The 13,814-nt window shown below is 42.8% G+C and overlaps 1 protein-coding gene across 5 annotated transcripts in view; it reads left to right on the forward strand.

The window, feature by feature from the left end:
• LOC133471521 (growth factor receptor-bound protein 10-like) overlaps window positions 1–13,814 on the forward strand; it is a 54,329-nt gene that overhangs the window by 36,115 nt on the left and 4,400 nt on the right. For 4 of the 5 annotated variants that reach the window (XM_061761129.1, XM_061761130.1, XM_061761131.1 and 1 more), the window contains 10 exons: window positions 796–870; window positions 1,248–1,385; window positions 4,404–4,514; window positions 6,390–6,488; window positions 6,598–6,675; window positions 8,446–8,562; window positions 8,645–8,711; window positions 8,799–8,886; window positions 9,713–9,806; window positions 12,272–13,814. The exon at window positions 12,272–13,814 is cut by the window's right edge and continues 4,400 nt beyond it. In XM_061761129.1, coding sequence (XP_061617113.1) covers window positions 796–870; window positions 1,248–1,385; window positions 4,404–4,514; window positions 6,390–6,488; window positions 6,598–6,675; window positions 8,446–8,562; window positions 8,645–8,711; window positions 8,799–8,886; window positions 9,713–9,806; window positions 12,272–12,418 — 1,014 coding nt within the window. In that variant the 3' untranslated portion in view covers window positions 12,419–13,814. The remainder of the gene's footprint in view (window positions 1–795; window positions 871–1,247; window positions 1,386–4,403; window positions 4,515–6,389; window positions 6,489–6,597; window positions 6,676–8,445; window positions 8,563–8,644; window positions 8,712–8,798; window positions 8,887–9,712; window positions 9,807–12,271) is intronic. The other variant, XR_009786231.1, reaches the window with a different exon arrangement.

The following is a 13,814-nucleotide window of genomic DNA, read 5'->3' on the forward strand; positions in this document are numbered from 1 at the left end:
TCTTTGACACTCATGTCGTAGTATATAATTTACAAATAATGTGTACCCTAATCTGGTGAGGTTTTGGATTAGTCTGCTCAAAACATATCAAACAAAGAGCTCCTGGCCGTTTCAAGGAGTCCAAATTTCCAACTTCCACAGTGCACACATCAACTCAGGCCATCGTGACGTGGCATCTTTAGCTGATGTGGACTCAGCATGGGGCCGCACTCCTACGTGACGTGCCAGTTTTACAGTGACATTATTGCCGATGTGATTTAAGTGTATGTCAGAGCCAGCAGGTGACCTCAGCTCTGTGGTAATGAGCACACTAAAACACCAGAGTGCTGGCCGCAGCCTGTCAATCACACTAACAGTGGCGCTGCTGGCTAAAGGGGATTACATCAGTGGGTGAGATCATACTGCATCTACTCTCAGGCTCAAGTGCCTTCTCTCTCTCTCTCTCTCTCTCTCTCTCTCTCTCTCTCTCTCTGTCTCTCTCTCGCTCTCTCTCTCCCACCCTCTCTTGCTCTCTCTCTATCTCAATTTCTGTATCCCTCTCTTTATCTTCCTCTCTCTCCGACCACTCACCACTAAGTCCTCGTGCTCATCACACACACAACAGAGAGACTTATTCTACATAGGGAAGCGTGACCCCTAACAGCTTGTGCATACTCTAAGTGGTTTCCAGTGCCCCTCGCTTTCTTGCTCTGCCACTCATTCTCTCTGTCTCTCTCTCTCTCTCTTTCTCGCTCTCTCTGTCTCTCTCTCTCTCCTGCCCCCCCCCTCTCTCTCTCACTCTCTTTTTCCATGCAGAACTTTTTTCCAGAGCAGATGGTGGCTTGGTGTCAGGAGTCTGATGGCACAATCCCTCAGTCACAGCTCTTACAGGTAAGGAGGGATGACTCAGTGCAGACGCGCGCACACACACACACACACACAGTGCTGCACGTGCAAACGAATTGTTATCTAACCCTTCTGTTAATCGGAAAACCCAAAATCCTGTCCTTGAACACAGTAAAACGGGAAAAAAAAATGTCTCCTTCCTCCCAAAGGCTGTGACAAGGACATCTGTTGTCTAAAAATATGCATGAAGATTCATGCAGAGTCATTGCAATCTGCTAATTGCATTTGCCTGCTGGTGCTGCAGCAATACATTTAGGAATATAGAAAATGGTACAGTCTTTTATTTATTTATTTTTTACACAAAAGTATTGCTGCTGTTGCATTCTGTTCCAACTCAAGCTTATTCTGTGTTTTTCTTGCAGAACTTCCTGAACTCCAGCAGCTGTCCAGAGATTCAGGGCTATCTGTACGTGAAGGAACCGGGACGCAAGTCCTGGAAGAAGCTGTACATGTTCCTGCGACGCTCTGGCCTCTATTTCTCCACTAAAGGAACATCTAAGGTAATTTATATCACATTAGGCACTCAGGGAATAGTCTAATAAGACCCAATATAAGAAGTGTCTGTCTGTGCTGAGTTTTGATTGACACTATGATCGAGAATAATTGTATCCCATCGGAATGCATAGTCTTCTACCACTCCCAGGTTTAATTTGAAGCATGATTCACATTTACCAGCATGGTGAAACAGTGGTTAGCACTGCTGCCTGACAGCAGGAAGATCCCTGGTTAGAAGTTCCCTTAACCAATGTGCTGACACAGGATATGGATTCTGTCCCCCAGGCGTGACACGTTTGCTGCACACTGCTCCTAAGAGTTAAATGCAGAGAACAAATTTTGCTGTACCTTATACAACCCCTATTCCAATGAAGTTGGGACGTTGTGTTAAACATAAATAAAAACAGAATACAATGATTTGCAAATCATGTTCAACCTATATTTCATTGAATACACTACAAAAAACAAGATATTTAATGTTCAAACTGATAAACCTGATTGTTTTTAGCAAATAATAATTAACTTGGAATTTTATGGCTGCAACACATTCCAAAAAAGCTGGGACAGGTGGCAAAAAAGACTGAGAAAGTTGAGGACTGCTCATCAAACACCTGTTTGGAACATCCCACAGGTGAACAGGCTAATTTGCTTAATGCAGCCCTATGGGGGGCACAAGCCAGTGCAAACTGTAGGCCGGTCCCAAGCCCGGATAAATGCAGAGGGTTGCGTCAAGAAGGGCATCCGGCTTAAAACTTTGCCAAACAAATATGAGCGTTCATCCAAAGAATTCCATACCGGATCGGTCGTGGCCCGGGTTAACAATGTACGCCACCGGCGCCGTCAGCCTGCATGATTAGTAAGGGGGAAGTTAGAAAGGCATTAAAGAGGAGGAAAAATTGAAAGGAAGTTGGTCCTGATGACATTTCTGTGGAGGTATGGAAGCATCTAGGAGAGGTGGCTGAGGAGTTTTTGACCAACTTGTTCGATAGAATTCTAGCGCGTGAGAAGATGCCTTAGGAATGGAGGAAATGTGTGCTGGTGCCCATTTTTTAAGAACAAGGGTGATGTGCATTGCTGTGGGAACTATAGAGGAATAAAGTTGATGAGCCACACAATGAAGTTATGAGAAAGAGTAGTGGAGGGTAGACTCAGGACAGAAGTGAGTTTTTGCGAGCAACAGTATGGTTTCATGCCTAGAAAGAGTACCACAGATGAATTATTTGCCTTGAGGATGTTGATGGAAAAGTACAGAGAAAGTCAGAAGGAGCTACATTGTGTCTTTGTAGATCTAGAGAAAGCCTATGACAGAGTACCCAGAGAGGAACTGTGGTACTGCATGCGGAAGTCTGGAGGGGCAGAGAAGTATGTTAGAATAAAACAGGACATGTACGAGGGCAGCAGATCAGTGGTGAGGTGTGCTGTAGATGTGACAGATGAATTTAAGGTGTGTCCTGTTTGCAGTGGTGATGGATAGGCTGACAGATGAGGTTAGACTGGAATCCCCGTGGACCATGATGTTTGCAGATGACATTGTGATCTGCAGCGAAAGCAGGGAACAGATGGAGGAACAGTTAGAAAGATGGAGGCATGCACTGGATGCAGAGGAATGAAGATTAGCCGGAGTAAGACAGAATTTATGAGCATGAATGAGAGGGGTGTTGGGGGAAGAGTGAGGGTACAGGGAGAAGAGAGAGCAAGGGTGGAGGACTTCAAATACTTGGGGTCAACCATCCAGAGCAATGGTGAGTGTGTTCAGGAAGTGAAGAAACGGATGCAAGCAGGTTGGAACGGGTGGAGGAAGGTGTCAGGTGTGTTTTGTGACAGACGAGTCTCTGCTAGGATGAAGGGCAAAGTATATAAAACAGTGGTGAAGCCAGCCATGATGTACGGATTAGAGACAGTGGCACTGAAGAGACAACAGGAAGCAGAGCTGGAGGTGGTGGAAATGAAGATGTTGAGGTTTGCTCTCGGAGTTACCAGGTTGGATAAAATTAGAAATGAGCTCATCAGAGGGACAGCCAAGGTTTGATGTTTTGGAGACAAAGTTAGAGAGAGCAGACTTTGATGGTTTGGACACGTCCAGAGGAGAAATGGTGAGTATATTGGTAGAAGGATGATGAGGATGGAGCTGCCAGGCAAGAGAGCTAGAGGAAGACCAAAGAGAAGGTTGATGGATGTCGTGAGGGAAGACATGAGGGCAGTTGGTGTTCGAGAGGAGGATGCAGGAGATAGGCTTACATGGAAAAGGATGACGCGCTGTGGCGAACCCTAAAGGGACAAGCCGAAAGGAAAAGAAGAAGAAGAATGTAATTTGCTTGTTATGAAGGTGTAGATTAATTTCTCGGAATCTGAGATTGAAAGGAAATCCCCTAATTCGAAAATATTAAAATGCTGATCTTGTGATGTAGTAGATATAACGTTTGAAACTAAGATTAGTGTCAATGATTGCACCCAGAGTTCTTCAGTTTTATGGATCAGGAATAGGGATTCGAGATGTTGCGATGTTATACCTGTGAGCCTGTGCACCAAAGATGATTTTTTTGTCTTGTCTTTGTTGTAAAAAGTCATCCATTGATTAATGTCATTTATACATTGTATAAGGGACTGTAAGGGTGATAGATAATCAGGATATAATGCAATGTAAAGCTGTGGGTCATCTGCATAGCATTGGTAATTTATGTTATGTTTAAACTTAATTAGCAGTGGGCCAGAAATTGAACCTTGAGACATCCCACATGTGTTGTCCATCCAGTGGGATAAAAAATCCCCAACAGATACAATATAGTGCTTGTCACATAAGTAGGATTTGAACCAGTTTAGAACTGGGCCGGTTAAGCCGACCTATCATTCAAGCCGATCCTCTAGGATTTTATGGTCAACCGTATCGAAAGCAGCGCATAGGTCAAGCAATACCCTATTTTTTTGGAAGCTGTATTTGTGTGTAGTTTCACTCACAACTTTGATGACAATGGAGAATAATGGAGGCGATTGTAACAAAGCAAACATTTCCCCTGACTCAATAGGAGCCCAGACACCTGCAGCTGTTGTCTGATCTGGATGACAGCAACATTTTCACCATAATCACCGGCAGAAAACTACATAACGCCCCCACAGACTACCAGTTCTCCATCAAGGTAACACACACACACACGCGTCAGAAAAGAGCAACACAACAAATTTAAATCTGCTGGTGTGATTCAGCAGTTCATTCATTAACTGGTGCAGATGGTGCTGGAAAACAGATGAAACTTTATCACCTCACATCAGTGACTGACACTTGTGTGATGTTGTAAAACGCCTTTGTAACAGACGCACCTGTGCAAGTATTGTGTGTTAGTGCGTGTCGGTCAGAGGGCACAGGGGTTAAAACCACCCAGCAGGGGTTCGATCACACACTCAGCACTGCGTGACCCACTCCTGGAGTTATCTGTGGTGGGTCACCTGCTGATCTGGGATAATCCCAGTGGGATAAACCAGGATGGTATAGAGAATCTGCCAAACCAACCCCCCTCCGCACCCCCTCAGCTTCCTTACGCACACACGTACATACACTCACGTATATACATGTATACACACCCACACACTCATGCTAGGCGACCATCATGTCAGATGCTGTCAGCGGGGGTGACAGTGCAGAATTGGGTTAGGGATTTTACTTGACGGGTGGTGACTGTATTGTTGCTATGGTTACGTGAATTAATTCATCGTGAGGGACTGGCAGGTCCTCGTCGCTGCCGGGGGGAAAAGAAAAGGACAAAAGCCTGCATGGCGACGCTCGTCTGCTATAAGACTGTAACGCCGCATTGTGCGCGTGGAGTTAATGCTTGAGGGTGTAACCAAATCTCCTTCATTCCCCCTGTGAACTCTCTGAGGTGACAACTGCCGCCTGAGAAAGTTTACAGGCTTTTTATTTCAATCAACCTTGAAGTAACAGTTGAAGAATGCAAAGCTCAGGCTGTTGCATGCGTAACATGTAAAACACATTTTATGGAAACTAAATAATGACATACAGCAGCAGATGGTTCCACTAAATTGAAATTTGAAGGGGACTCTGCAAATTCAGTACAAAAGAAAATTGATATACTTGATAAAATAAAAACTTTATTTGAGCTAAATTTGAGCTTATATTGCAACAAAGCTACATAAAAAAAACTATAACACAATAATACTAGTGATTTACCTGTAACAAAAAGTACTTTACTCGGATGAATTTTGCCCACTAAGTTTATATATTTATTTTTAACTTGGCCTATTCAAGTCCTCTGAAGGCCAGACTAAATCTGCAAAAAATATGATGCCATGCATCCATTTTCTTCCGCTTATCCAAGGTCGGGTCGCGGGGGCAGTAGCTTTACCAGGGAAGCCCAGACTTCCAACATATGATGCAACAATTTAAAAAAAAAAAAAATAACAACTTCATTATTGGTACCCACGGCTAGTGTACCAGTATCATGTATAATCTTTTATGTGTTTAAATATGTTTTTTTCTTAATTATCATAGCCTTTCTATTTTGGATTGGCTGGGCGAGATCACGTGATTCTTTACTTCCTTATAGGGTGATGTTACTATAAATGCTTTTTGCCTTGTAAAAGTCTGTGGAAACGAATGTGCTGTGTGCCATTAGAATGCCACTAGCCAAGTCATTTTCTCCACTGTTGACAAAGCACCGATTTGTGGTACAAAACGTCAGTGATTCTACATACTTAATGTTATTTATAACTTGTATGAGATGCAAGAAGCTTGCATACTGCTCCTAATGTGTTCATATTCATTGTATATTTGTTTTCAATTTTGTTCTTGTTAGTTAGTAGTGTTATGCAAAATATGTTACACAAAATTCCAGCATTTCTTGATTTTTCTTCCGTCTGAGTGAATAATGCATGAATCTTAATGTCATTATTAATGCATAAGTAAGAGCTGGGTATCTCTCTGTCCCAAATTAGGCTCACTGCATTTCTGCACTCAGCCGTTGTTTATGTCATCTATTGCTGTTGTTCTTCCCTTACAGCCCAGTAAAGCGAGGGGTGATTGTAAGGAGCTGAAGATGTTGTGTGCTGAAGACGAGCAGAGCAGGACCTGCTGGATGACAGCTTTCAGACTCCTTAAGGTACCCAAGTGTCTGTTGTAAAGCTGTACTAAACCAAGTCAGCTTTGTCCCCCCCCCCCAAACTTCATCACCTACACACATTAATGCTGTGCCCCTCTTGTCTTCACAGTACGGCCTTGTCCTGTATAAGAGCTACACTGTCCCCCAGCAAAGGAAGACGAACCTCTCGCATTTCTCCACGCCTGTGGTGAGGATCAGCTCTGTGACATCATCCCAGTACTAGCATGCTAACGCTAATGCCCCCTCTCAGCCAGCACCCGTCCGTCCACACTCAAGGGCCTATCTCACTGGCCTGGTTGCGGAGACGTCTCCTGGAGACTAGCAGAAATCGAACGTTTGATTTCATTTGACACCTCTTGGCGACTCATCTATATCATAGGTGTCAAACTCAAGGCCCGGGGGCCAGATGCGGCCTGCCACATCATTTTATCTGGCCCGCCAAAGCAAATCATGCTCGTCAACTTTTGCTAAAATATGTACAAAAATTCCAAATTGTCGTAACAATAAACAATAATGTTGAGATATTGAATTTTTCTGTTACCAAACCCTTCTTCTACAGTAACTTAAACAATATTTGAACAAACTATTATCCTTGTCTTGTGATTTCAAACCTAGTTATCCCTCAATTTGTTGTGTAATGGTAATAATATGTTTTGGTGATGATTAAACTAAATGTAATGGTTTCACTGTTTTAACGGCCCTCTGAGGGAAATCATAACGACAATGCGACCCGAGCCAAAAAAAGAGTTTGACACCCTGCTCTATATGCTCACTATAGAGAAAACGCTTAATGTAAAAAAACTGCCATAAACTGTGACCAAAATGTATATGGGCATCTCTACTTATGCCCACTTCAACCTCTGTAAATATCAGAACAATCACCCCCAATATTTTGGATAACATAATATAATACATTATATAATGTATTATATAATATACATTTAATTTACATAATGCTTTTTTTAACACTTGTTAAACTGCTAAGGGTTACAAAGTATTAGAGAACAGTCAGTGGCTTGTTATTTAAACCTATATTGTTCTAATGCTCGTAGTGGTCAACCTTGGTTCATTATAGTACCGACATACGACGTTTCGAGGTTATGAATTGCTTGCGTACTGGCGTAATAATACAGCATTACGCGGCACAAGAAGCCACCCTCAGTTACCGCTGTACTTAACTGGGTTCAGTTGTTTATTCTTTATGGCTGAGAAATTTTACTTTACTACTATATCAGAGTAGGTTGGTGATAATCTTCAATGTTTTTCAACTTACAAGTTCGCATTACGGCACCACCGTAGGTACATATTCTGTTGTAAATCAAGGACCCCCGTTCCTGATCAATGACATATCTTCCACTTTAGCATTTGACACTTTTAAAAATTATAGACACTAATTGGGGGTTGGCAAGATGAGAGATTTAACGAAACGTGTGGCAGTAGCTTGCCAAATAGTTGCCAATTGTCATGATTTACTGTTTATGAATGAGTTGTAAAGAGTTTGTAATGTCACTATAAACCTCTTTCTAAGCTCTTTATAAAGAGACCCTTACTGTAAAATGAGTACCACATTTTCGATTGTTTTAGCCTTGAATAAAATTAGATATTTTTATTTGACTTGAACACAGAGTTCCCAGACAGTTCTAACTAGTGTGCGTGACAAGAAGCTTGTTTTTTTTTCAAATTGAAAGTAGTTGTCATTGATTAAAATGATTCCAGCACTAAAGCCACTAAGCCAAGGGGGACATTTGTGTGATTTAGGAGTGGACTGAAGTGGGTCTCTGTGCAGACAGGATTTGTCATGCCCCAGTGAGTGTGTCTGGCTTGTTAGACCTTTGACCTTTGTCCACCCCCCCCCCCTCCCTCGTCGCTCCACACCCCCACCTTCCGTCACCCTCCGCCGACCCTTACCACTGCTTCCTCCCTATTCCTTCCTCACCCTGCCTCGTCCCGGTAACAGCGGAGCGTGTCAGAGAACTCCCTGGTGGCGATGGACTTCTCGGGACGGACCGGCCGCGTCATTGACAACCCCGTGGAGGCCCAGAGCGCCGCCCTAGAGGAGGGCCAGACATGGAGGGTAAGGTGGAGGAGAGGGAACGAAAGGATCCTCGAGTTTGTTATGTTGGATGCCAATTAGTTCACATTCTTATTTCATGTAGAAACGGAGTCAGCGTATGAATGTCCTGGGCAGCCCGTCGCCCCTGCACCCGTCCTCTCTGAGCACAGGTACATGCCAATGCCACAGTGTACATGTGTGTTGTAGAGCTTTACAGCCCAACCTAATGTGTGTGCATTTCTGTGTGTGTTTTCCAGTTATCCACAGGACACAGGTTTGGTTTCACGGTCGCATTATGAGAGAAGAAGCACACAAAATGATCATACAGCAAGGCCAGGTAGACGGGTAAGATTGGATAGTTGTGAATTGGCAATTGTGTTGCTCACTAATCCACAAGATTAGGTACACTAATGAGAACCTGCATCCAACATGTTTTATGTAGTTATCTTTATCTCCCTGCCCTATCTTGAATGTCTTATCTCCTGCCCTCCCTAGGTTGTTGCTGATGTCACTAACTGTTTTAGGGTCTTTGCAACGCTCACATTTTTTTTCTATTGTCAGCTGCCGCTGTTTTTCTTGGTCTACCCGTTTTATGTCTGTTACTTCGTATAACAGTGATTTATTTCTTCTTCAGGGCATTCCAAATGGTTATATTGGCTGTAGCCAACATTTTTTGCAATGGCTCTGATTGATTTTCCGCCTTCTGTCAGCTTCACTATTAACTCCCCAAACCAAACAAACCCATAGGTAGTTCTGAATTTCATGTTGGTTACATCTCTAACTGTAACTGTAGCCTGCACAGGCAAAACCCAAATTTGAAACTGAGTATACTTATTGTTTGAATAACGTAATAGGACCACTGTGGGCAACAAAACACACCTGTCAGTCACATGTTCAAATGCTCTTGCTCACATGTAAAAATGGGTGGGCTCAAACAGAAGGTGCTATATTCAAAGTTCTGTATCAGATCCAGATGTAGGCACCTGAAAATAAAAGCAAAAAGAAAAGAATTGGCCTCACTGTTCCAATACTTTTGTGTCAAGAATGCTTCACGGCTAATCATCCGCAGATAATTGTTTGCACAGCACACATTCAACACGTGGTTGCTTGTAAGTTCAGCCTCCATAACCTTTCCCCTTCTCTGTTTTTTTTTTGTTTGTTTTTTTGTCAGTTTATTCCTGTTGCGGGACAGTCAAAGTAACCCCAAGGCGTTTGTGCTCACCATGTGCCACCACCAGAAGATCAAGCACTTCCAAATTCTACCGGTCAGTGAAATGATTTAAAATGCTACATGCTTTGTGAAGCATGTTGGAAATTACATACATTTGAAGTGTATTTTCACTATAATTGTAATTTGGTATATTCAGAGGTAAACCAAGTCATGGCTGGTCGCTATCAATAGTAAAGAAACCTAATTTGTGTTTTAACTGGCAAGCGGGTTTCATTTTTTTGTAAATGGTCCTAAATGGACATTGACAGTATTGCGTAATGTGGAAAAAGCACAAGCCGGCCAAAAAGCCAGCCAGTGGACCGCCTTTAGCTTTGATTACAGCAAGTATTTCCTTTTGGCATCATCTCGCTAATCTTATGCAATCAAACAACATTCATTTCCATCTAGAGCTGCATTCATTTTTGTATGAAAAATAAGAGAGATGGACAACTGGGTACAAATCTTCTTTGACATATCCCAAAGATTCTTATGGGATTAAGGTCTGGACTGGACTCTCTTCTTATACTCTGCCCAGTACTCTGGAACATGGTCCATCTGGACTCATTAGATCACGGTCTTTTTGCTCTAGAGCACAATAATATGCTCCCTAGCAAATTGAAGCCCTATTTTGTGCCAATTTAAAGGGTTTTTTGAGGCTACACAGCAATTTAGAATGTTATTGTAGTGCTTTTTGTTACTTTTAAACTTTAGCACTACATTTATAAAAATATGTACCTGCATCGTAGTATATATTTTTTTCACTAAAACAATCTCGTGATTATCATAGAAATCACATGGTTGTCCTGCTTTATAGTGAGCTGTGTGGCATGTATTTTGACTTGTTACCAAATATGGTTCTTTCCACAACCCCATTCTTCCTCGAAGCTGACGACCCAACACTATCCCTCATGGTTTTAATTATATGTTGGACGGTTCTTAACACAATCACAGTCTTTTTAGCTTATCTCCTTAGTTGTTTTCGTTGCAATACGTTGGCCAATAATAATGTTTTTGTGAGGGTGGGCAATTAATATTAAAAATCTGTTTCCAAAAGAGCTTCTTGACCGTTTCACACACATTTTCCCATGTAAAGCAGGGGTGGGGGAACTAAGGGGTAATTTACGGCCCGGAAAAACATTTGATCCAGCCCACCTTGCAACTGTAAAATCAAATTAAAACCGCAAGCATCAATTAAAAAGCTCTTGCAACCTGTTTTTCGTGATGAATTCTCAAAATGATAATCAAACTTTGATTACATGCTCTGCCCACGGTAAACGGAGTGAGTAGGTGAAAAAGCTTTGCAATTTAGCCCATCTTATTAGGGCACTCACTTTGGATTGGGGCTTATTTTGCCAAATTCCCTTGTAGGAGTTTGACAAATTACGAGCCCTGGAATTTGCCCAAAATGGCAGCGTCAAACCCAAATGGCCTAATTCCGGTTCAATTTTAAGTATGACTCCTTGATCATTTTTCATGTGTCCTGTTATGAAAGACGTCCACCCATTTTAAGTTGATTGGTCTAACTGGTGTCAGGAGCTGAATTTTTTTAAACTTTTCACAGGGCGCGATTGAGTGAGTTTTGGGGTGTTGTGATGACCGACTAATAATTACATTTTATTTTTGAAATTTTCACGGTTTGTTTAACCCTGTCCTCTTCCTGTCAGCCAATTTGGAAGTGATGCCATTGTTGGATGCCCATCAGAAGCAGAGAACTGTGATTGAATTTCTTGATTTGGAAAGTGAACCACCACTAAACATTTTCAAAATGTTTATGTGGAAGGTGCAATAGGCTACAGCACAGTCAAAAGTGGGTGTCCAGGATCAAATGCAAAGAACAAGATCCTGCTTTGAGTGACCTCCGTGACAAGCAAAGGAGCTTGTGATGTCATCAGTATCTTTGCCTAGACAACCGTAACCCATCCCCCATGCTCACCCGATCTGGCACCATCAGATTATCACCGTTTTGGACCTTTAAAATAAGGAGTTAGGGGTTAGCACTTGTCCAATGACAAGTTAAACAAGCTGTAAAAACATGGTAAGAAATGCAGCCTACTGAACTTTACAAGGCTGGGATACATGCCCTTGTTAATTGATGGTCAGTCGGTGTTGAGAAAAATATATTGAAAAGTACTGATGAAATACCCACTTTTTGGGCATTATTTGGATGAGTATATTGCCTTCTGTTGTAATAAATAAAGCTAGGGGAAAATTGGGCTTATTACTTTTTGACTGCCCCTCGTATAATCCGAAACGTGATAAATAAGGTCACGAAAATTAGCATAGATGTTACTGGAATTTTAAACCCTCAAATAACAACTGCTTTAACACATATGGAGCAGCAACACATACAAACAGAGCATGCCGAAATAGTCACAAGCATATATTCATTCAGTAGGAGTAATTTTGGCACATTCTCTGCCTCTTCTTCTAGCTCTTAATTACTATTATTATTAATTAGAGTCACTTGTAATGTGATTGTCTTTTTTTTTCTAATTTTGTCCTCCATTTTGCGGTGTGAAGTGTGAAGAAGATGGTCAAGTGTTCTTCAGCTTGGACGACGGCGCCACCAAGTTCACCGACTTGATCCACCTGGTGGAGTTCTACCAGCTCAACAGAGGAGTGCTGCCCTGCAAGCTCAAGCACCCGTGCACCGCCGTGGCCTTGTGACACTCCTCCTTATCCGCACCCTCTTTGATTTTTTTTGTTTGCACACCTCCTACCCCCCGAGATCCCACCTATCCGCCCCACACCCCGGTGAGTCGAGTCTGGGTGAAGAAGCGAACCGAGCTTTTCTCCGCCTTATTGCTTTTTGGAGGTTTTAAAGGGCGCAGAACGTGGCGGATTGTGGACTCCTGCATCGTTGCCACGGAGTCCGGAACGTTTGTGATGGTGCACAGTAGGTTGTGAGTGATGGCTCTTCCCTCACCCTAAACCCCCTCCCCAAACCCACCCCATTTCCCCCAGGCCTGATAAGCTGTGGTGCAGGAAGCGCCACCCTACTTCTTCTTCATTGATCATCAGGGATGGAGGGGAATCCCTCCAGGTCTCGAGCAAACTTTGAATCCGGGAGGTTTTCTCAACCTGTGCAGTCCAGTCTGGATAAGCTGACAACATGACACCGCCCACTCCACAAAACAACCCCCCCACCCACTCCACCCCCACCCCACCAATCCCACCCGATGTGTGTGGCTCTACTGCTGTGTCCAGGATCAGGTCAAGCATGAGGCGAAGGATCTAAACAAGCAAAAGCTTATCAGAAAGGACAAAGGAATGTTGATCAGGAAGGCCGTGACGAGCCTCTCTTAGACTTGATTACTTGATGTCATTTTAATGCTGTTTTATTACTGTTGATTCAATGCAGAACTAGTTTGCACTCACGCGCGGGGGTTCGGGGTGGCACCAGTCAGTCATCATCATAATCATCATCCTCTTCCAATTGGGGGAAACATTCATGTCAATCTCCATCCATGCTGATGGGATTTAAAAAAAAAAAGAAGAAAAAAAGGGGGGGGCAAAGAGAGTCATGGCTGATGATGCAGTGTCTTTTCAAAAGGTTTGAGAATATCTCAGCGCTGCGTGTAGCTCATAATACCGTGGCCAGACTACTGTAGTAACGACAAGAAAGAAAGTGCAACCAGGAAGAGGAGGAACATCTGAAATCTGCATAGACAATTGGAGATGAAAAGCTTTATTTGTAGGCTTTGTGAATGTCATGTTGCTTTTATTCCCTAAATCGGTTCTCAGCTCGCTGCTTGCACATTTTCAGTGAAGGGTCAGAGGCATCCTGACCACTGCGCCCCCTCTTCCCCTTTGCCCCCTGCCCCACTCAGAAGAGACAAATCAAAGAAAAGCACTCCCACAATTAATATTGTTTTTTTTTTTGTTTTTTTTTTAAGAGAGTGGAAATGAACAAAAAGACTTGAAGTGTGAAACTCAGCTGACTGCGCATCAAACGCACGATCAAATGAGCTTCACTTGCCTTAAGTGAAAACAATGAGCCTTGTACATACAATTGAAACGTATATGTTTAAATGCACACACAGTGATGATTAACAAACATTTT

This window comes from Phyllopteryx taeniolatus, chromosome 21, assembly GCF_024500385.1.
Source record: "Phyllopteryx taeniolatus isolate TA_2022b chromosome 21, UOR_Ptae_1.2, whole genome shotgun sequence".
NCBI lineage: Eukaryota > Metazoa > Chordata > Actinopteri > Syngnathiformes > Syngnathidae > Phyllopteryx > Phyllopteryx taeniolatus.